The sequence below is a fragment of the Nuphar pumila genome, chromosome 6 (genome assembly GCF_984573655.1).
Source record: "Nuphar pumila chromosome 6, dmNupPumi1.hap1.1, whole genome shotgun sequence".
Classification (NCBI taxonomy): Eukaryota; Viridiplantae; Streptophyta; class Magnoliopsida; order Nymphaeales; family Nymphaeaceae; genus Nuphar; species Nuphar pumila.
Window position 1 is genome coordinate 96,121,896 of NC_143254.1, and position 21,165 is coordinate 96,143,060.

The 21,165-nt window shown below is 34.4% G+C and overlaps 1 protein-coding gene across 1 annotated transcript in view; it reads right to left on the reverse strand.

Annotated features, from left to right (window-relative positions):
• Positions 1-4,703: 4,703 nt before the first annotated feature.
• LOC149835289 (cactus-binding carboxy-terminal, cactin) overlaps positions 4,704-21,165 on the reverse strand; it is a 32,115-nt gene continuing 15,653 nt past the window's right edge. The window contains exons 4-13 of the mRNA XM_090008359.1: positions 10,479-10,550; positions 10,281-10,343; positions 9,909-10,049; positions 9,429-9,524; positions 6,524-6,808; positions 6,088-6,223; positions 5,844-5,986; positions 5,525-5,722; positions 5,167-5,433; positions 4,704-5,087 (exon numbers count right to left, since the gene is read on the reverse strand). Coding sequence (XP_089864485.1) covers positions 4,968-5,087; positions 5,167-5,433; positions 5,525-5,722; positions 5,844-5,986; positions 6,088-6,223; positions 6,524-6,808; positions 9,429-9,524; positions 9,909-10,049; positions 10,281-10,343; positions 10,479-10,550 — 1,521 coding nt within the window. The 3' untranslated portion in view covers positions 4,704-4,967. The remainder of the gene's footprint in view (positions 5,088-5,166; positions 5,434-5,524; positions 5,723-5,843; positions 5,987-6,087; positions 6,224-6,523; positions 6,809-9,428; positions 9,525-9,908; positions 10,050-10,280; positions 10,344-10,478; positions 10,551-21,165) is intronic.

Sequence of the window (21,165 nt, forward strand, 5' to 3'; positions counted from 1 at the left end):
TCTTGTTATTTGGGCAGGTTTTTGTGAACTCTGATGGGTATTGGTTTTTTTTTCGCTCAAAACTACCTAAGTATATTATCTATCTTTTTAATTTTTCCTAAGTATATGGGTGTATGGTTTCCTACAAAAGCTTAGTCTCATATTAAAAGTTGTAGAAACTGTTTTTGTAGGAGGGTGATGTCTTAGAGGGCATGGCCCTAAGGGCATTCCATTTTTAGTTTAAACAAACTTTAGATTATGGTTTGTGGTTTTGGATTCGAAATTGGACTTGAACCCGATTTCTGCTTGGCCTGGCTTTGACCTTTTTGGCACTTGGATGGTTTTGATCCCAAGTCCATATATATCCATTGACCAAGCCATAATACTATGTGATTTGCATGGCCTTTAAGACCCAAACGTTTCAAGATTCACCCCTTTTATCCCAAGACTTGCTGACGGTTGACTTTGACCAATTTAAGAACGATTAAGGGTCAATTTGGACACAACCTATACCCCCACTTTATATAAACTCAATTTTTTCTTCTCATTTCTTATCCTTCAGTTCTCTCTTCTCTCTATCTTGAGCTCTAGTCTCCTCTCTCTCAAGAATTTTGGTGCTTCTCTCTCGTGGGTTAGACCCAAATTCAGGTAGAGATCCAGATTTAGTTTAGCCCAAATTAAGCTTTGATTTAGATTCATATTCAGTTGTAGTTTGGATCCAGATCTATGTAATTTAGATTCAAATCTAGTTATAGATCCAATCCTAAGATCCATATTTGTTATAGGTTGGATCTTTATTTAAGATCTAAATCTGATTATAGTTTGAATCTCTATCCAAGATTGAAATTCATTATAATTTAGATTCATATCCAAGATTTAAATCTGGTTACTAACCCATATCCAGTTGTAGTTTGAATTCAGACCCAATTACTATTAGAATTTAGATCCAAACCCAAGATTCATACCCGATTCAACCTTATTTAAGAGGTTGTTCAAGGTGATCTGTGTTGAGGGTGTTGGGCTCACCCAGTACAAGGCATGGTCCAATCATTCGTGAGAAGGCAAAAGCTTGGTTGTATCTTGAGAATGTAGTGGCATGAATACTCATTGCACCGAGGACTTGATCTTAAGTGGAGCAACTATCGCTTGAAAGATGTAGTGTTTACATGTGCCTCCAACCTCATTGATTCAATTTCAGTTGCCTGACCCACTAAGGTAAAAATTTCAACAATGGGTTGGATACCCGAATCATTGACAGCCCTAAATTGTAAAAGAAGATGGCCTAAAGTCCACAAGGGTTCTGCTCATCGAATAAAGCGACTTGTGGATGTCACCAAGTTGACGGAACATCACAAGTTCGGAACACACTCCTCAGTGGGCAGGAAGAACCTCAAGGGTTTTACCAACCAAATGTAAGCTAATGTGCTTTTGGTAATTGGGGCTCGTGGGGGTCGGAAAAAAGAAGATGCACCTGAACTGGTTTTAATAAGCCAAGTCATGTAATGTGAAATCTTTCTCTTGCTTCAAGGGATGCATTTTTTTTTGAAGAATACTAAGGATGAATAAGAATAGGGTGTAAATGTCAAGCCCCATTTATTTACATAAATATGGTGTTTTGAGGCATTAGATTGAAGGAATGATTCGTCCAACACGATTACTATGCTAATATCATAACTAAAGCACTTTAATCAAACATGATCGTAATTTGTAAATATGACATGTGACTCGTGCCAATAGTTTAAAACAAAATAAATAGAACAATTTAGCAAAAGCTGCCTAACCTTTAGTATATTTACAAATACATGTCCATCTTTCAAAATGCTACAACTAACTGCCAAAATTAAGAAGATTGTTTTCAATTCACCACCCAGGTCTGAAATTATGACTACAACCTTTTCAACAAAATATCTAAATTGCACTTCCATTTATTCTAGCATTTTTTAGCAAAAAATATGAAAAATGAATAATTTAAAAATAAAAACCAATTTCATTTAATTTTTAAAAAAGAAAAAATAAAAATAAAATATATAGAAAATTTATTTTTTGTCAATATTTACCCAAAAAAATGACCAAGTAATTTTTTGCGATTGTTTCAAAATATTGCTGATATTTGTCACACTAGTTTTTACTCTTGTAAACCTTTCAGCTGTGTGGGGTATGGATCCGTGGGGATTAATATATGCAACCACTATGGCCGACTTTACCTCTAGATATTAAGTTTGGACCAAAATTGCCAAAGTAAGAACTGAATTTAGAAAAGGATGCATGAAGGGGTGAGTTTAAGAGATTCCCTAATAAGAGAAACGAAACACTTAAGAAACATAAAGGAATTCAATTTTAAAACCAAGAACAAAGACGTAGGAAACAACACGAAAAAAATAGTTAGGTTGAGTATGTTTTTTTTTTTAATATTTATACTTAGAAACCACCCCATGATCAGATACCTATCCGGGCTGGCTCTATCTGCCATACTTACTATCACTGTCCTGACAGCATAAAACTCCGTGGGCTTACCCCCCTTGTTCCCAAAGAATCCCTACGCTTTGGCTTGCGCAACCCCATGGGATTTGAGCCTAGACTGCCACCGCCTAAGGCCTAGGCCCCATCCCACTACGCCAAACCCCTTTGGGGCAGGTTGTGCGTTTTACTTAAATGCACTTTTTTAGTGTTTTTAACTAAAAAATAACCACATACGCAGTCTTTATTAAAAGAGCCCAAATATCAAGAAAATGTGATTTCTTTTACACAAAGAAAGGTGATTTCAACATTGAGGAAACAAAAGATGCAGTCAAAGTTTTGGAACTGTATATTTTTTTCTTTAGCTTCACTTTTAGAAGCAAAAAAAACTCTCTCAGGAAAAGAAACTTTTGCCCAATGGTGGAACCAGGAATTTAAACCAGGGTGGACACAAATGAACAGTAAAAAGAAAAAAAAATGCAAAAAAACTAAAATTTAATTAAATATTCATGTTATTTAAAAAATAAATATAAAACCTAAATCCTAACAAACATCATTCACATATATAATAATTAAAAAAACTCTTAAAATTTTAAGTATAACTAAAATCAAGCATGTGGAATCAAGTTTAATGTTGATTGAAAAGAAAAAACAAATAAGTACCTAAATGTTAACTGAAAAAAATACAAAAAACTTAAAACCTAATGAAATATTCATGGTTCATGCAATTTAAAAGAAAAACTAAATAAAAACCTTAAATCCTAAACAAACATCATTCACATATATGCTAATTGAAAAAAAAAACTTAAAATTTTAGGTTTTTAAATAAAATTAAGCATGTAGAATCATGCTTAATATTGATTACAAATTAAAACACAAAAATACCTAACTAAATATTCATCTCATTTAAAAATCCAAAATCAAACACCTAAATGTTAATTTAAAAAAAAAAACACAAAAAACCTAAAACCTAATTACATATTCATGCCATTTCAAATAGATAAATATAAAACCTAAATCATAACAAACATTATTTATATATGTAATAATTAAAAAAAATAAAACCCTTAAAATTTTAAGTTTATAACTAAAACCAACCATGTTAAATCAAGTTTAATGTTGATTGAAATAAAAAAAAATACAGAAATACATAAATGCTAATTAGAAAGAGAAAATCACAAAAAACTCAAAAACCTAATGAAATATTCTTGGTTCATGCTATTTAAAAAATAAAAAGCCTAAATCCTAGACAAACTTCATTCACACACACACACACACCTATATATATGCTAATTAAAAAAAAACTAAAACCTAATTAAATATTCATGCTATTAAAAAACTACATGAAAATCCTCAATCCTAACAAATATCACTCATAATAGCCTAATTGAAACAAAAAAATAACAAAACCCCACAAATTTTGACTAAAATCAAGCATGTAGTATCATGTCTAATGTTGATCAGAAATAACTAATAAATACCTATCTTATTAAAAACCTAAATGCTAATTAAAAAAAACACAAAAACCCTAAAGCTTAATTATTGATATGCAATTATTTAAGAAAAAGTAAAGAAAAAATCTAAATCCTTCTTAACAAACATCATTATTAATTTTATATGCTAATTAAAAATAAAAATAAAACACCTAATCAAATGTTAATTTAAAAAAAAATCACAAAATTCCCAAACCCTAAAGAATGCAGAAACAGAAAAAGCCTTACCATTCATTGTGCCAGAGAGACCATCAGATGGCAGACGGCCAACCCAAGGTAGTCACGCACCCAGGCCGCCGACACAGGCAGCAGTTCTGACCATGGCCTGAGCAGAAATTTAGAAAGTGAGAGGACTTGTGTAGTGGCGCCTCCGGACGGCGAGTGGCCGAAGTTATCCTCTTGTCTGGAGGCGTTCTGAGAGAAGGTGGGATCCGGGTTGAGAGGGCATAGAGAGAGAGAGAGAGGGGTGGGGTCGAAATGCCTATAGCCTTAATCCTGCCCATTTACATCCTTAACTGGGTTAAAAAAAATCAAATTAAAAAGAATCAAAGTCACAATGAAGTACATAACTCGGTTCATCCCAATAACTCCAAAGAAACAAGATTTGGGTTGCATCAGATCATACCCTCTTACAAAAAATTTATCCCGAATCCATAAAAAGACAAAGTTAACCTCAATGCAACCATCTTTAAGCTTGGGGTCAGAAAAGAACATAAAGAATAAGTAGCAGACAAAAAAAAGTAGTTCATGCATAGGATACAAACATCAGTAGACCTCTTGGCATCAACCAAACACTAGCAATACTACGGCTTTGATAATCTGAATTTCGTTATGTTTCCCTTGTCTCAATGCTGGCAATCAAGTCAATTACAAGGTAATATTCGATAAATCTTAGGTGTTGACGTAGACACATGCAAATACGCCAATGACATCAAAAGCATAAATGGAGCATGCCCTTGAGTTCCCCAACTCCTTTTTTCTCTTTATGATGATAATGTTGATGAAACTGGCAATTAAAAGCAATGAGAGTATTCATCCTCATCGGCGGTATCTATAGCGCTTGAAGTTGAAATAAACATGTAATATGCCGCGTTCAAACGTGCATTTGTAGCCCTTTTTGTGTGAGTACTCCCACTCCTTGTTCACAATTCGGAAACACTGAAATTGAAGCAATAAGTTAGCAAAACAGTCTAGAAACTTATAACGGAATGCCCAAGCAGAAAGAGAAGAGGCATACGATGTCTTCATAAGGAGGTCCAGCATGAAATCTTATAAGACACGTCTCACCATTGCTATCATCCTTTTCTATCTTGTATTCAGGAGCCTTTGTTTTGTCAACAAGATCAGGATAGAATATGTTGAATTTATAACCCTGCACGATCTTTGGAGGAGGATTATCATGGTCATAATGTGTCTGATTATATTTGTTCCATTCATAACCAGTATGAACTCGGTTGAAATATTTTGGCTTTCTTGGCCGATATTTGTCATGCCACCAATAGACCTGAAATTGAAAAAAAGGATAGGTTGGTAGACGAAAACGAATTTCAAAGGGGAATGCTACAGAAGTATCATAGAAGTAAAATGAAACTAACCTGTGAATCAAGGTTAACTTCTGCACCAGATCCAAATACAGCATCACCTTCCTCCATGGCTCCCATTGCTTTCAGTGCAATAGCCCTTGCTTGATTCGTGAATTCCATGTTTTCATCAGCCAGAGCAGGCCGTGCTGCTGCTGCTGCTGCTTGAAGCCGTTTTTGATGTTCTTGCAGTACAGCCATACGCCTTCTTTCCTATTACCAGCAACACCATTTACGCATTATATACAATTAATATGTTACATGGCCTCCAAAGAGAAGTAAAGGGAGTATCACCCTTCTCTAGAGAACTACCACAAGAAATAAGATATATTACCAGCTCAGCTCTATCAGCTTCAGGATCAATTCCTTCTTCCTCTTCTTCACCATGCAACAACTCAGGTGAATATGAACCAGGCTCCTCTTCCAACTCAGTAGCTGGCTCTTCAGTCTTCAGTTCAGGGGAATAAGGCTGAGGTTCTGCAGTAATAAGGGGCAAATCAGCTTTGAGATGTATACACAGAAAGTGAAGAGAATACGCAAGTCAGCAAGTTCAAACAAGTGGATAGGTAGAGAAATACCTTCAAAATCCCCAACCATCTCTCCATTCTTCAAATCTTCATCCTCTTCTAAGTGCTGCTCTGTAGCATCCACTGGTGTCTCAAGTCGTTGTAAATGCTTTCTTAACAGATTAGTATGAATTTCCTTCAGACATGCCTGGAATAGCAATGTGCTTATATGTTATTTCAAACATCACGAATCAAATAAGCTACTAACACAGAAGGTAAACTTAGACAACCACTTCCCAAAGAATTTAAGCAAGCAGTCAATATCCCCATCATAAATGTCATAAGTAATGAAGAACCACTATAAACAAGAATCTAAGAAAAGCATATAAGAATTTAAAATAAGTAAGCAGGTTGACACTAGGTGCTGGTCAAGAACTCATTAGGAGCAACCGTGTCTAACAAAATTTGCCCAAATAATAACCAGTAAAGGCCAATGAATAGGATTTACCTTTGCCTTAAATATCTCAAGTCGTTTCAGAACAGCCTCCCAATATTCAACAACTTTAGCAGTGCCCTTATGCATCCCTAATTCAATGTCACAACGGAGCTTCTCCAATTCATTATAAGTTTTTCCGTCCAATAGGCTCCTAACTTCAGTTTCAATACTCAAATGCAAGCCTCTTTCTTCAGCAAGCAACTCAGCAGGTGGTTCCTCACCACGAACCCGTGCTCGGTCAAGTGCATCCTTTTTACGAGCCTCAGCCAACTCCCAATCACAAACCACCATTAATGCCTGTTAGAAAGTATAAAAGTTAGCAGAAGAATTCACTTTATTTTAGTCTGAAAGGTAAAGGTAATACATAGGCAAGCAGAAGCAAATTCTTGGTGAAGACAGCAGGATCGATAGCTCAAAGATCTTCATTTCCCAACATCTAATGGTAGTGACTCTAAAAAATCCATAAATTAAGCATGTGATATGTATTATGACCCAAATATTGCTGGTAAACATGCAAACCCGATGAACAAATGGAATCAACTTTAGACCAAAACTATTTAAATGATGCAATTCCAAGAGTTCAGTATTATGATGGATTGGAAGTAACAATAGGTTAAAACAGTCGTACTAAAAATCAGAATCTTATTTGAATAATGTCAAACTTCTACATGAAATTTGTCTGTGCATGTATGCGGGCATCATGCATGAGAGATAGAGAGAGGTGAAAATAACAAAGTCGAGCAAAACATCTATCACATAAAAGTGACATATTTATGTTTCTATGCAAATTTACTCTAAATCATAGATCAACTTAATGGGATCTGTCACATGGATACAGATATGGATATGATCATATGAGTATGAAGCAGATTCAAGACACGTGATTTTTATGGAAGGACACAAGGACTGATATAAAAAAACTTACAACTGGAATAAAGTATAAGAATAGAAATACATTTATTAATGATAAAAATATCCAAAACATGTCATGGCACATCATGTGGCATGTCTGCGTGTTGTGTTGCATCCCCTAGACACAAGACCCCAAACAGCATATCGCTGTGACAAAACCGATGGGCTTCAAGGTAGGCGAACCAAACCACTTCACCACTAGAATCAGTCTGACACTGCCGAATAGAGGAAGAGGATGGGTCCGTCCAAACTTCACGTTTCATTGGGTACAAGGACTACGTCAGACCTAACTTCATGTTTAAAGCTAACAAGTTATAATACCTTGTCAGGCAACAGACCAAACTTTATCATCTTAGTCATTGGAACATGGTACAATTTCAGACAAATTAGGTCCAGCATGCAATGCACCATGGGATAGGCTTCCCTCAATTACAGGGGTAACTCAAAATGCCTGGCATACTTATGTTGACTTCCTGGGTGATGGCGTTGGGTGCTTCTAGGTGCAGTCATGGTTATACTTATTATATGACATATAGACCATTTTATGTTTCTAATACCACTGTTTACTTTATGCAGTTTTATTTACATTTAATTGGAGTTCTTCATGACAGTATATACTAGATATGCATGTCTGTCTGTGATTGAATGCATAACATAAACACTACCACGCCTTTTCAGCCTTCTTTCAGAGAAAACCTTGGCCATACCAGGCTTGAGATTGAGCTGATTTGTTTAATAATTTTTTATTTTTACTTTGAACCTATGTCACAGGGACTCTCCAACTAGGTGCCGCACCCGCGTCACACCCGCACCAGCACCCGATGCAGTCAACCTGACCCTGGGTGCAGTCAACACACCCAGGGTCATTTATGTCCAACTCTTGGACTATATATATATATATATATATATATATATATATATATATATATATATATATATATATATATATAATTTTTTATATTTTTGCCGCACCCCCGCACCCGCACCCACACCCATGTGACATAGCTTTGAACAAAGAAGAGAGTTCCAAACCATCACCTCTAGGTGAAAGAACACCCCTACTGTTACACAACCTTTTCTTCTATTGAAAAGCTTATCTGAAGATATACAGTTATAAATACTCTTCAAAGAACCTCATGAATAGCGAACACAAAAGAGGCAAAACAAGAGCGGAGAGCCAAGCTCGATGCTTTCTTATTGAGAGAGCATATATTACAATACAGGCAAACAGTGAGACAAGGACTAAAAATCCCTAGTATGTACATAGAATGATAAAAGAAACTAAGTTATACCTATTTTCAAAACAATACATAATCAATAGAAAAAATCCAATTATGTCCCTAGACAAAGACAACCTACTATTTTAACAAACACTATATATTAAGAAATTTTTCCCAAGCTAATCAGCTTTTAATAAGCTTAGCATCAAGCTCGATCTTAGCTTGTTTAATTAAATGAGAACAAAATTGCAGTCAATCTTGGTTGACGAATTTATTGCAGTCCTTTGAATTTTCCATGGCGTGTAGTCATAATAAGCACCTTTCCTTATTCAATTCTGAAAAATCTATGGATTAAATGACAAGAATGTTAATTTGCAATTAATCTCGATATCATCAACATGAGAAAAAAAAGGTGAGGTACCTCTAAATATCTCAATCTTCTTTAAAGAAAGGAAGAAACAAACGACACCAGAAAACAGTTCAAATATTATTTAGCTACCAAAATCAGTCTTTGCCTATTTTGTACATCCAACCTAGACACCAAATGAAAGAGACCCAACAGTTTCATACCATACCTTCAGCAATCACTTCCATCAGATATCTCACACAGAATAATGGGGAAATAGATTGTACTATTTATGACATACAATATAAGGGGAACAATTGAAAGTTGAAACTAACACAGAGAAGAGAAGGCACCAGAAAACAACCTTATGTAACAGCAAAAACCAGTAACAGGAATGTAACTTTCATGCAGAATATAAATGCAGAGGAAGAGAAAAAACCTTCCAAAACTCAACATGGGTTGGTGTTGCGGTGTCTAGGTCCAGGTACATTTTAATATCATCACGGAGCTCTTCCATTTCTTTTACTGTTAACCCCTGCAGCATCCACCACAATAGTTAGGCAGCTCCATTGATTAACATAGTTTAAGGTAGTAAGATGAAGCAAATAATGCAACTTTCAGTTGAAGCAAATTAAAATTTATAACAAGATTAACACAGTATATCAAACCAGTGGCAGTAACGGGAGTATGCAATACAACAGTAATTGAATTTTTTTTAACAAATAGAAAACCACTAAGCATAAACTCGGGAAGGAAAAGGGATGGAAAAGCTAACATATGCTAAGTGAACATGTTTCCTTTAAAAGTCACGTATTATAGAGACAACCATGGAATTCAGCATCTCTGAAGAACTAGATTAAAATTACAGGTATAAAGACAAATAAAAAGCTCAGATTTATAAGCAGGGGGATGCTTTTACCTTGAAGACCATGTATGGTTCATTAATCTCAATATCTAGATCACTTGAGCCATTCAGGTACTTTGAAAGAACGTCAATAGGTCTTGTACGCCCTTCACGCAATCTAATCTCTGACCGGAATTTGCTTTGATCAAAATGAAACTGCCAAAATAAAATCTGAATGATCCTTCTCAACACATGAAACATGAATAGAAACAGAAGTTTGAATCAAGTGGTCAAGTTCTTTCAAAGAAGGGAAAAAAATTAATAATAATAATAATAATAATAATAAACCAGGTTGGAGGAGTAACATTAAATGATTTAGAACTTCGAGTTGAACAGGGATCTTGGGTCTGTTTCCCCTTGGGGATCTTCAATAATTATATTATGTACCTCTTCCTCTTTCTTCTCCCAATCCTGGAACTCTGCCCTAGCACGTTCTCTATTCAACAAAGCCTGCAAAAGAATTTTTTTAGTTCACAAGTTTCCACAGATGGATTTAATATCTAAGATAATTTTGAAATTATTATACATTTATAAAGATTAAATATCCTTTGTCATAAAAAAAATAGAAAACCAAAAGAAACTAACCATTTCCTCCTCATGTTGTGCTTTTTCAATAGCTCTTTCCTCCCTTCTTTTCTTAACCTTCTCTATTTCTGCCTACATGTTGCATTCAAGAGTAAGTGCACCAAAAATAGGATCACAAATTAGGATAGCAGAATCCATAATGGCAATCAAAAGGTCATGTAAGATGATGATGATGATAACAATAAATTTATTATTATTATCATTATTATTATTATTTAATTATTATACTTATTATTATTATTACACACGTCATGATGAAAAGATACAACAACAAAGCACAATAAATTTCTTCAAGTGATAAATGAAATGTTGTCACCAAATGTCAAGATGGCAGCTGGTTTGCTAATTTTTATTTTCTCTACAAACATTAGTAGATATATCAGAAAGAAACTTTCTCAAAACTATAAAAAAAGTCTGACAAGGGTTGTTTTCACTTTTCTTCAATATCTTTTTACAAACTTTTAAAATGGCACCCAAGCTTTCGGTGATCTCTAAACATGCGCCTAACAACAACAACAACAACAACTATGCCTTCATCCCAAAACAATTGGGGTCAGCGATATGAACCAAAAAAGAAATTCATTTTGGGTCTTCCACATGAATCCTTTTCCTCCAATCATTTCTATCCAACGCCATGTCCTCGGTGAGGTTCAAAGCATTCATATCCTTTCCTATCATCTCCATCCAAGTCTTCCTAGGCCTACCCCGACCTCTTTTAACTAATATATTTTCCCATTTCTCCAACCTTCTAACTGGAGCATCATTAGGCCTTCGCCGAATATGTCCAAACCACCGTAAACTAAACATGCGCCTAAGATTTTAGAAAATTTAAAGATGAAACTAAGTTTTATCACTTTAAGATAACTGAAGTATATTTCACCCTTGTGTAGAAATCCCTCCATCCCTCCTTGGAAAGGGGCTAACAAGTCCCCTTTTCGCTTTTTGCTTAGATCTACATGATTTAGAGTATCTATAATCTCAAATTGTCCAACCATGAGGACCATTTCCCTGTGCATGTCTAGAGACACACTGGCGGCCATGAAATAGCATGCTCATATAAATTACTCACAGTTTTTGTATGTTAATGCAAAGTATTCATTGTTTTGTGAATTTCGAATTAGATTTATAAATTAGAGAAAAAACATCAGACAGAAATGACCCAAAGTTAGGGATGTAAAAATGTCGGATGTGGACATTACAAAATCTGACAAATCGGATATGTTTTAATCGGACTTGAATTCGGATTTGGATGTGGACAAGAGTCTATTGAAACTGAATCTGCATCCGACTAAAAATTAAATAACCAAATCCGACTCACAATCCGCTTAAAAAGGTGATTTGGATCGGATTCACTGTTAGTGGTTATAAGAAATAAGGTTCCGCAATCCATCACAAGTGTGGAAGTGCTTGGTGGTTAGCTGCTTACATTAAAGTTGTTGATATGCTTGAGGTTTGTTGTTCGAGTTTCAGAGGTGTCTTTTTTTTCTTGAAAATGTGTATGCCATATGGCGCCCCTGCGAATCCGATCAGAGTTAATCCATCTCGACAGAGAGTGAAGTGACTTATTAGGGTTCAAGCTATGAATGTAGAGGTGAGGGCAGTGGGTTAAGGGCTTAGTTGAACCCAATTTCTTCACTTGTAGTGTAGGGCTTTGCTTCGCATTGGGCTTTGATATAGCTTGCTTTCAGATCCTGATAAAAAATCGACAACAAATGTGAATTCGATTGTACAAAACTGAACCCAACCCGATTTTGTAATCGGATTCAGTTTTTTGTACCAGACACAACTAATCAGGTTCAGGCCAGTGGGATATCTGACCCAATCCCGAACCATTGACATCCCTACCCAAAGTGGAAATATTTACCAACCAGTTGAGATGAGAAATAGATTATTGGTGCTCTTGCGGTTAATAGTTCATGATGGGCACAATAAGTTCAAATGCCATGTTGTAGGGCAAAGCAACTCGTCACAATAATGTAGCTTTCCTCATATTTCAGCTAATGCTCATGTTACAATTGTGTCTAGCTTAGGAGAAAAGGATAGAAACACGGGCACAACTACCAGAGGTCATCCCGGATTGCGAAGATGAAAAGTTTGATTAAGCTGGGCCATTATCACTACTGCCAACGTCAAAAATTGGAGAAAGTCATCATGCTTATGAAGAAGCAATGCAAAGAATTAAAAATGAAATGTTGAACATTTACATTTCCAAAGTCTTGGAAGTAGCATAGTCTTAGGATGTTTCAAGTTAAAGTCTAGAAAACTAGAAACGTTTTATACTTTTTATGTATCATGAACCATGATCCTTCATATCTACTTAATATAGGTCGGAATGTTAAGATAACGTTTTAGTTATTTATAACTGTGTTTATACACTTCACTTTTTTGTATACATATTGCATTATTTAGCTTCACTCATAACAACCATTACGTACCGACTGGAATGTTAAGATTATGTTTTAGTTATTTTTAATTGTGTTTGTTCACTTTACTTTGTTGTATATATATTATTACATCATTTAGCTTCATTAATAACCACCGTTACATGATGATTTTTTTCAGTTGTTAAGGTTATGCAAATTTCTGATTTTTACAATATGTTAAAATACCTTATAATACAACATTATTTTCTTGCAATTACAATATGAGTTATGATATGCACTTTATAACATTGTAATTAACTTTACAAACATTTATCAAAAAAGAAAAAGACAATAGCAAATAAGTATCTTCTAACACCATTTGAATTTGAATAAAAAAAGGAAAGAAAAGAACAGAGAGAGAGAGAGATGTCACATAAGTACAGGGAAAATACGAGATATGCACCTTATAACATTGTAATTAACTTTACAAACATTTATCAAAATCGAAAAAGACAATAGCACATAAGTATCATATAACACCATTTGAATTTGAATAAAAAAAGGAAAGAAAAGAACGAGAGAGAGAGAAAGATGTCACATAAGTACAAGGGTAAATACGAGATATGACATGGGTACAAAGGATATGGCACAAGAATTGCTAAAAAGATGAGCATGGGGCACAAGTATATATAAACAAAAAAAAAAGAAATATGAATAATTATGTTAAATTTTACAAACTTCTCTACATATGAAGTTGTTGATTATGAATTATGAAACAAGACTGACTTTGAAAGCCTTAGACCTCAAATCTGAGGGAGATCTGAAGATTTCATAATGAGCCCCTCCCCATCTGTTTCTAAATCCGAGGTTTTTTCCCTTTATCCCCTTTGTACCAAAGATCTCTTCATCACATCCTTGTTCTGAGATCCCTTGTTTGAACAGCCTCGGATTTTGGCATGGGGCCCACGCCACCTCGAATAATCAAATATAAGATCCAAGGCTTTTGAAGACAACCTAAAAGTCCAAGACATGGAAAGATATAGATTAACTAACAATCAATAATAAAAAAATATGCAGTCAATGTTAGGCACTTATGATCTCAAGTTTTGGTTGCACATTGACTGGACCATAAAATGGATAAAATGGGCTGAGTCAAGTCTGAAACCCAATTGACTCATACGGTCATACCCAAGTACCTGTAAGGGAGAACGGCTCACCACACTATCGATAGATCGATAGATCGAAGACACAAAAACGGGAAGGGAAAGAAATCAACCACACGAGGAACAAGGATTTTACGTGGTTCGATAAGAGTTGTGTACGTCCATGGATGCACTGAGATCTACTATTAGATTGAGATACCACAGTCGTTACAAAAGACAGATCGCCCCTCTTTAAATACAAGGAGTCTAGGGCAACCTATTGGGGGTAAAATTATAAAACTACCCTCCAAAATATTTCGCAGTCCGCAGAAATTAGGGATTTATTGTTAAGATAAATGTAGTTTTTTGTTTATGTATACACGTATATATATTAATATAATATACAGTATATATAGTATGTATATATATTCATATGTATAAATATATATATTATATATTGTATCTTAGACAACCTAGGTTGATCAAGACTAGCCGTTGGACCCTCTCCAACGGCTAGAAGGTCTCTCCTTTACTCTCTTCTCTTCTCTTTCTCTATATATTGTGGGTGTGTGTATGAGTGAAGGCTGAGAGAGTGATGGGTAGTTTTGGGTTTATGAGTGTGAGTGTATTTTTGTAGTGAGGTTCTTTGTATTTTGAATTCTTTTTGTATTTTTGAATTTCATTCTTAATGAAATTATTCATTCATAATACTTGTATTCCATTTGTATTTCTTATGGTGTGCTTGTATTCAAATACATTATATTTGGGTTCTTGGTATTTATTTTGAAGTGCATTGAGATTCGTGCCATTTCGTGACATAGTATCAAAGCTTGGCATTGTGGTCGTTGAAAAGATTTGTATTAATAAATGGTATGGATTCAAGAATTTCACATTCCGGTATGTATCTTTGACTTTTCCATTTTTATATGTATGGTAAGTGTTTTAAAAGGGTTTATATCAAAAAATAAATGTTTTTTAATTAGAATATGTAGAAATTGTTGTCTTTTGATATATGAAATATATGTTTTAGATTATGGATATGTATATTGAAAAATTATATTTTGCAAAAACATGTGACTTCTTAAAGTCTCATTTGTTTCATGTTTTGCGAAATATTAATTTCATGTATTTTTTATGTCACTAAACGTATGTATATACATGGATTATCTTTGAGATTTTTAATATATCATGATATTTCTTTGGTGATTTTAATTATATGACCAAGCATGAATTTTAAGATAAATTGTGTGAAGAACTCCGTGATTAAGATTGTGAATCTTAAAAAAAATTGGTATGGCATTGTCAATGATTATAACATAGATGTTTTCTATGCTCTCACAAGGTTCGTCTATCATCGTGTGAATGCGTTATTCCATGTATGTTTGAGTGATATTGCTCTATTTTAAAAATACCTTATTAAGTAAAATTGTTCTCAAGATTAATGGCTTGTGTTTATGATTCTTCTTGAGCATTTTATGAATAAAACTTATATTTTTTAGACTCTTGTATACTTAATGTTTAGCACTTAGTAGCTTTATGTGCTTTTGCCCATTGGTGGTTTATTGTTTTGAGTGCTTGTGCACTTTTGTAACCATTAGCGGTTTCTTTCTTGTGTATTTCATTACAGGTTTCTTAGAAATTTTTATATTGCATTGTGATAAAATTTCTTGTACGACATATGTGGGTTCATGGTAGGTGATAGTTATGTATGTTATTGAACTTCTATATAGCTCTTTGTGAATCTCTATATATTTGCCATCAATTGTCTCATGAATCTTTATCATGGAATTTCTTCTTGTCTCCTTATTGAGATTTATTGGATCTTTTGTATGTGATGTCCTTAGTGCACTTGTTCATTGATTGGTGGATTTATGATTCCATTATCTTTTGAAGGATACTCAAATTTTATCATTTCATCTCCTCTATAGATTGCTTATATTGGGCATGATCCTTGTCTGTTATTTGCTTATTGAAAAATGTAAAAATTGTCATGAGACATCTTGTGTTGCATATGATTACACTTATTTCTAAATGTTTATTTAACTTGATTTGAAATTGTGACTTTCAAATCGATTTATGTTTTTTGACTCACCTTATTCGAAATTGATTTTTTCATGAGTTTGTTATTGTCATACTATGACATTTGTTTTGTCCATCACAGAATTTTATATGATGCAGCATTTTTTTGCCTAGTTATTGTTGGATCAGAGTTAGCCATTGAGGTGAGTTAGGAGTGCACCTCAAGTCATCATATCAGTTTGTACTTATCAATGTTTATGAGTGTCATGTGGACACTTGTCTTAGATTTGATTGATAGTTGATTGGCCTCTGGATCCATGTTGCTTTTATTAAACCAAAATTGTTTGTTGGGGTGAGTTGTGTGCACCGGCTTATAGTTTAGCTCTAACTGACGGTTGTTTGATCTCTGGTTTCGTGAGAGTGTTGTATCACTCATTTGTATATTTGGCCATTGTTATTATGGATGCTTATAATTATGTTTATCTGTGATGGCTATCTATTTTTTAAAAAAGTGGTGTTTCGAAAGTTTATAAAATTTAATATATCTGTCTTGATTTATAAATCTTTTCATATTCTTCTTGGTGACATTAGTTTATTTTCATAATAAGCTCTCTAAACTCGTGTGTTTCCTCCTATTATGCCTTTTATTTAAGTGTCATTTTATATAGACAAGAGAACTCATTGATGTTATTTGTAGTTTTATAGTCATTTGTAAGGTGAGGTGTGCACCTCTTGTGGTTGTAGTTGATTTTGTATTGTCATGGAGCCTGCATTGCATGTGCATGGTCACAAGAATGATTATTGCTGACATTTGTGTTCAGTTTTGGTTATTAGTTTGTTGGTGCATGGTCATTGATTTGGTAATGGCTGACATTTGTATTGTGTTCTTGTTCTAGTAGCTGATACACTTGAATTTTTGAGGTTTTGAGGTCTAGTGAGGTGATTGCTTGTGATGGTCAAACTATTGTTGAGACTTGCAAATATCATTCATTGTGTTATATGAGAATTTTAAATCTCTCCATAAAAATTCTAAACTTTTACTACTCATTTGCCTTTGTATGGAAAATGGTTTTTGAAATATTTTCATGCATTTTGCATTGAATATGCTTTAATTGCATGATTAAGGATATTTTAAATTTGATCCATGATTGGCTATCTTGTGTGTTCTCTAAGCTCTTTTATATTTTTTTACTTGTGACTCTCTTTGTGAATTGGCAATGTGTATCTACATTGTGAGAGTTCTTTTGGTCCATAAGTGACCACTATTGTATTGGTATCTCTTTTGGTTCTCTTTTGAGACTTTGTAAGACCTTGAGATTTTTTCTAAGTTGATTATTGTGAAGTAATATATATTCTCTCTTGTGAGTTTGGATCTTGAGTACGAGTGCTAGGCCCCATAAGTGGTATTTACATATTACTCGTTTGTTGCTCATGTAGGCATTTTAATTGTTCTATTTTAATCGTTACACAGTTCATTAGCATGCTTATAATGTGTCTTGGTTAGGTTAACATATTTTGAAATTGAAATTGTTATAATTGGATTGAACTTTTATATCTCTTTAGGACATTAAAGTATCCCCTTTGTATTTATGTTGATTGATATAGTTGTTGATCCATTTTTGCCATTGTTGCAAAATATCATTTATCTTGTCCATGGGTTTTGTAAATTTCTTCATTGTTTCCGCTGTGTATTTGGCTATTTCTTTGAAAAATCCATTTTCAAGAATATTTTATTCCTTGTGTGGATTTAACTCCTTGGAAAGTTGTCTTGTTTAAATTGTTCTCTTTTGATCTTGTTTGTGATATTTAAAGATTCGTAGTTATGTTCATGTCAAATATATATGTTTTTTTTAATTGTTTTTAAACTTTTTAATTATGTTTAAAATTCCGTGCTTAAAATCATTAGAAAACTTTTTTTATCTTAACACTCGTATCTTTGGATATTTTCTATAAATATATATATATATATATATATAGTATTTTTTTGGTGTGTTTAGTCATTCTCTCTCCATAATATATAGTTAATTTTGAAATCCTCTTTTATAGTTTGACATATATATATATATATATAGTTGGAATGTTTCGTTAACTCTATTTACAAGTTCTCAAGTAGTGATGATATTGAAGATTTTGAAGACCCTTTGTAAATAGAGCATATGATTGAAGATCAAGAGCACCCTTTAAGAAAGCACCAAAATAGAAGAATTTGATAAAGTCAACGAAGATATTTTATATAATGGGTTCCTTCTTTTTTAATTGCAAACTTACAATGAGTCACCATAAGTTTGAGGAGGGTGTTAAGATAAATGTACCTTTTTTGTGCATGTATATATATATATATATATATTTATATATTATATATTATGTATACATTTAAATATATTATATATTGCATCTTAGTTGACCTGCTTTAAGCCCTTTCCTATTTGCGATTGTGATGGATGAGCTTACGAGATCAATTCAAGAAAATGTACCGTGGTGTATGTTGTTTGCTGATGATATTGTTTTGATTGATGAGTCTAGAGCTGGGGTTAATGCTAAGTTAGAATTATGGAGACAGACATTGGAAGCTAGAGGTTTTAAGTTGAGTAAGAGTAAGACTGAATATATGGAATGTCGGTTTAGTAAGCAACGAAGTAGTGATGGGAGTGTAGTGAAGCTTGGTGAGCAAGATATACCGGTGAATGATTATTTCAAATATTTGGGATCCATCATTCAAAAGTATGGAGAAATTGATGGAGATGTAAATCATAGGATAAAGGTTGGGTGGATGAAATGGAAAAGTGCTACTGGAGTGCTGTGCGATCGTAGAATGCCATTGCGGTTGAAGGGAAAGTTTTATAGGACGACTATTAGACCCGCTTTACTATATGGTACGGAATGTTGGGCTGCCAAGAGACATCATATTCAAAAAATGAGTGTAGCTGAGATGCGGATGCTTAGATGGATGTGTGGAAATACAATAAAAGATAAGATTCGGAACGAAGAGATACGTAAGAAGGTAGGTGTTGCACCCATTGAAAATAAGATGCGAGAGAATCGTTTACGATGGTTTGGACATATTCGGCGAAGGCCTAATGATGCTCCAGTTAGAAGGTTGGAGAAATGGAAAAATATATTAGTTAAAAGAGGTCGGGGTAGGCCTAGGAAGACTTGGATGGAGATGATAGGAAAGGATATGAATGCTTTGAACCTCACCGAGGACATGGCGTTGGATAGAAATGATTGGAGGAAAAGGATTCATGTGGAAGACCCAAAATGAATTTCTTTTTTGGTTCATATCGCTGACCCCAATTGTTTTGGGATGAAGGCGTAGTTGTTGTTGTTGTTGTATATATTGCATCTTAGTTAACCTAGGTTGACTAAGACTAGCTCTTAGAGGCTAGTCCACCCTCTCCAACGGCTAGAAGGTCTATCGTTTACTCTCTTCTCTCCTCTTTCTCTATATATTGTGGGTGTGTATGAGTGAAGGTTGAAAGAGTGATGGGTAGTTTTAGGTTTATGAGCGTGAGTGAATTTTTGTAGTGAGGTTTTTTGTATTTTGATTTTTTTTTATATTTTTGAATATCATTCTTAATGAATTCAAATACATTATATTTGGGTTCTTGGCATTTATTTCGTAATGCATCAAGATTCGTGTCATTTCGTGACAATTTATATAAAAGTAGAAATCAAGTTCCGCACTCCAACAATCTCCCACTTAGAGACTGATTTTCTTTTCAGCAACCACATCTTATAACTTCGATCTTCATGCAATCCAGAATCTCAATGCTACACCTTCATGAAGGTCAACTGAGATTGTGCAGGTTGTGCACAACCTCAACTTCTCTGCAGTAACTGTCTTGGTCAACATATTTGTCAGATTTTCTGATCCACGTATCTTCTCAAGTGAGTGCCTCATCAGTCAATAAATCATAAATAATTCTTGCATGGAATGTTGGATTTTCTTTGCTAGATGAATCGCACTTTGACTGTCACAGAAAAGGACATTGTTGTTCTGCTATCTGTCAAGCTCTTCCAGAAAATTTTTCAATCAAATCATCTACTTGCTTGCTTCAGTAACAACAACATATTCAGCTTCAGTGGTGGAGAGAGCCACAATTTTATGCAGCTTAGAGACCCAACTTATAGCAGTGCTACCCAAAGTGTAAACATAACTTGTGGTACGACTGTCAACATCACCATCTAAATATGCATAAATAAAGCCTTGCAAACTCATGTCGGTTTAGTAAGCAACGAAGTAGTGATGGGAGTGTAGTGAAGCTTGGTGAGCAAGAAATACCGGTGAATGATTATTTCAAATATTTGGGATCCATCATTCAAAAGTATGGAGAAATTGATGGAGATGTAAATCATAGGATAAAGGTTGGGTGGATGAAATGGAAAAGTGCAACTGGAGTGTTGTGCGATCGTAGAATGCCATTGCGGTTGAAGGAAAAGTTTTATAAGACGACTATTAGACCCGCTTTACTATATGGTACGGAATGTTGGGCTGCCAAGAGACATCATATTCAAAAAATGAGTGTAGCTGAGATGCGGATGCTTAGATGGATGTGTGGAAATACAATAAAAGATAAGATTCCGAACGAGGAGATACGTGAGAAGGTAGGTGTTGCACCCATTGAAAATAAGATGCGAGAGAATCGTTTACGGTGGTTTTGACATAATCGGCGGCCTAATGATGCTCCAGTTAGAAGGTTGGAGAAATGGGAAAATATATTAGTTAAAAGAGGTCGGGGTAGGCCTAGGAAGACTTGGATGGAGATGATAGGAAAGGATATGAATGCTTTGAACCTCACCGAGGACATGGCATTGGATAGAAATGATTGGAGGAAAAGGATTCATGTAGAAGACCCAAAATGAATTTCTTTTTTGGTTCATATCGCTGACCCCAATTGTTTTGGGATGAAGGCGTAGTTGTTGTTGTTGTTGTTGAAACTCATGTCACCTTTGTAAAAACAAAGTGACATGCCTGTAGTACCTCTCAAGTATCGAAGGATCCATTTCCCAATGTTGCTTACCTGGATGTGTCATGTACCTGCTCACAACTCCGACTGCCCAAGCTATGTCTAGTCTGGTAGAAACCATAGAATACATCAAGTTGTCAACTGCTGAAGCATATGAAACTTTGGACAAATACTCATAATCCTCATCTAACTTGGG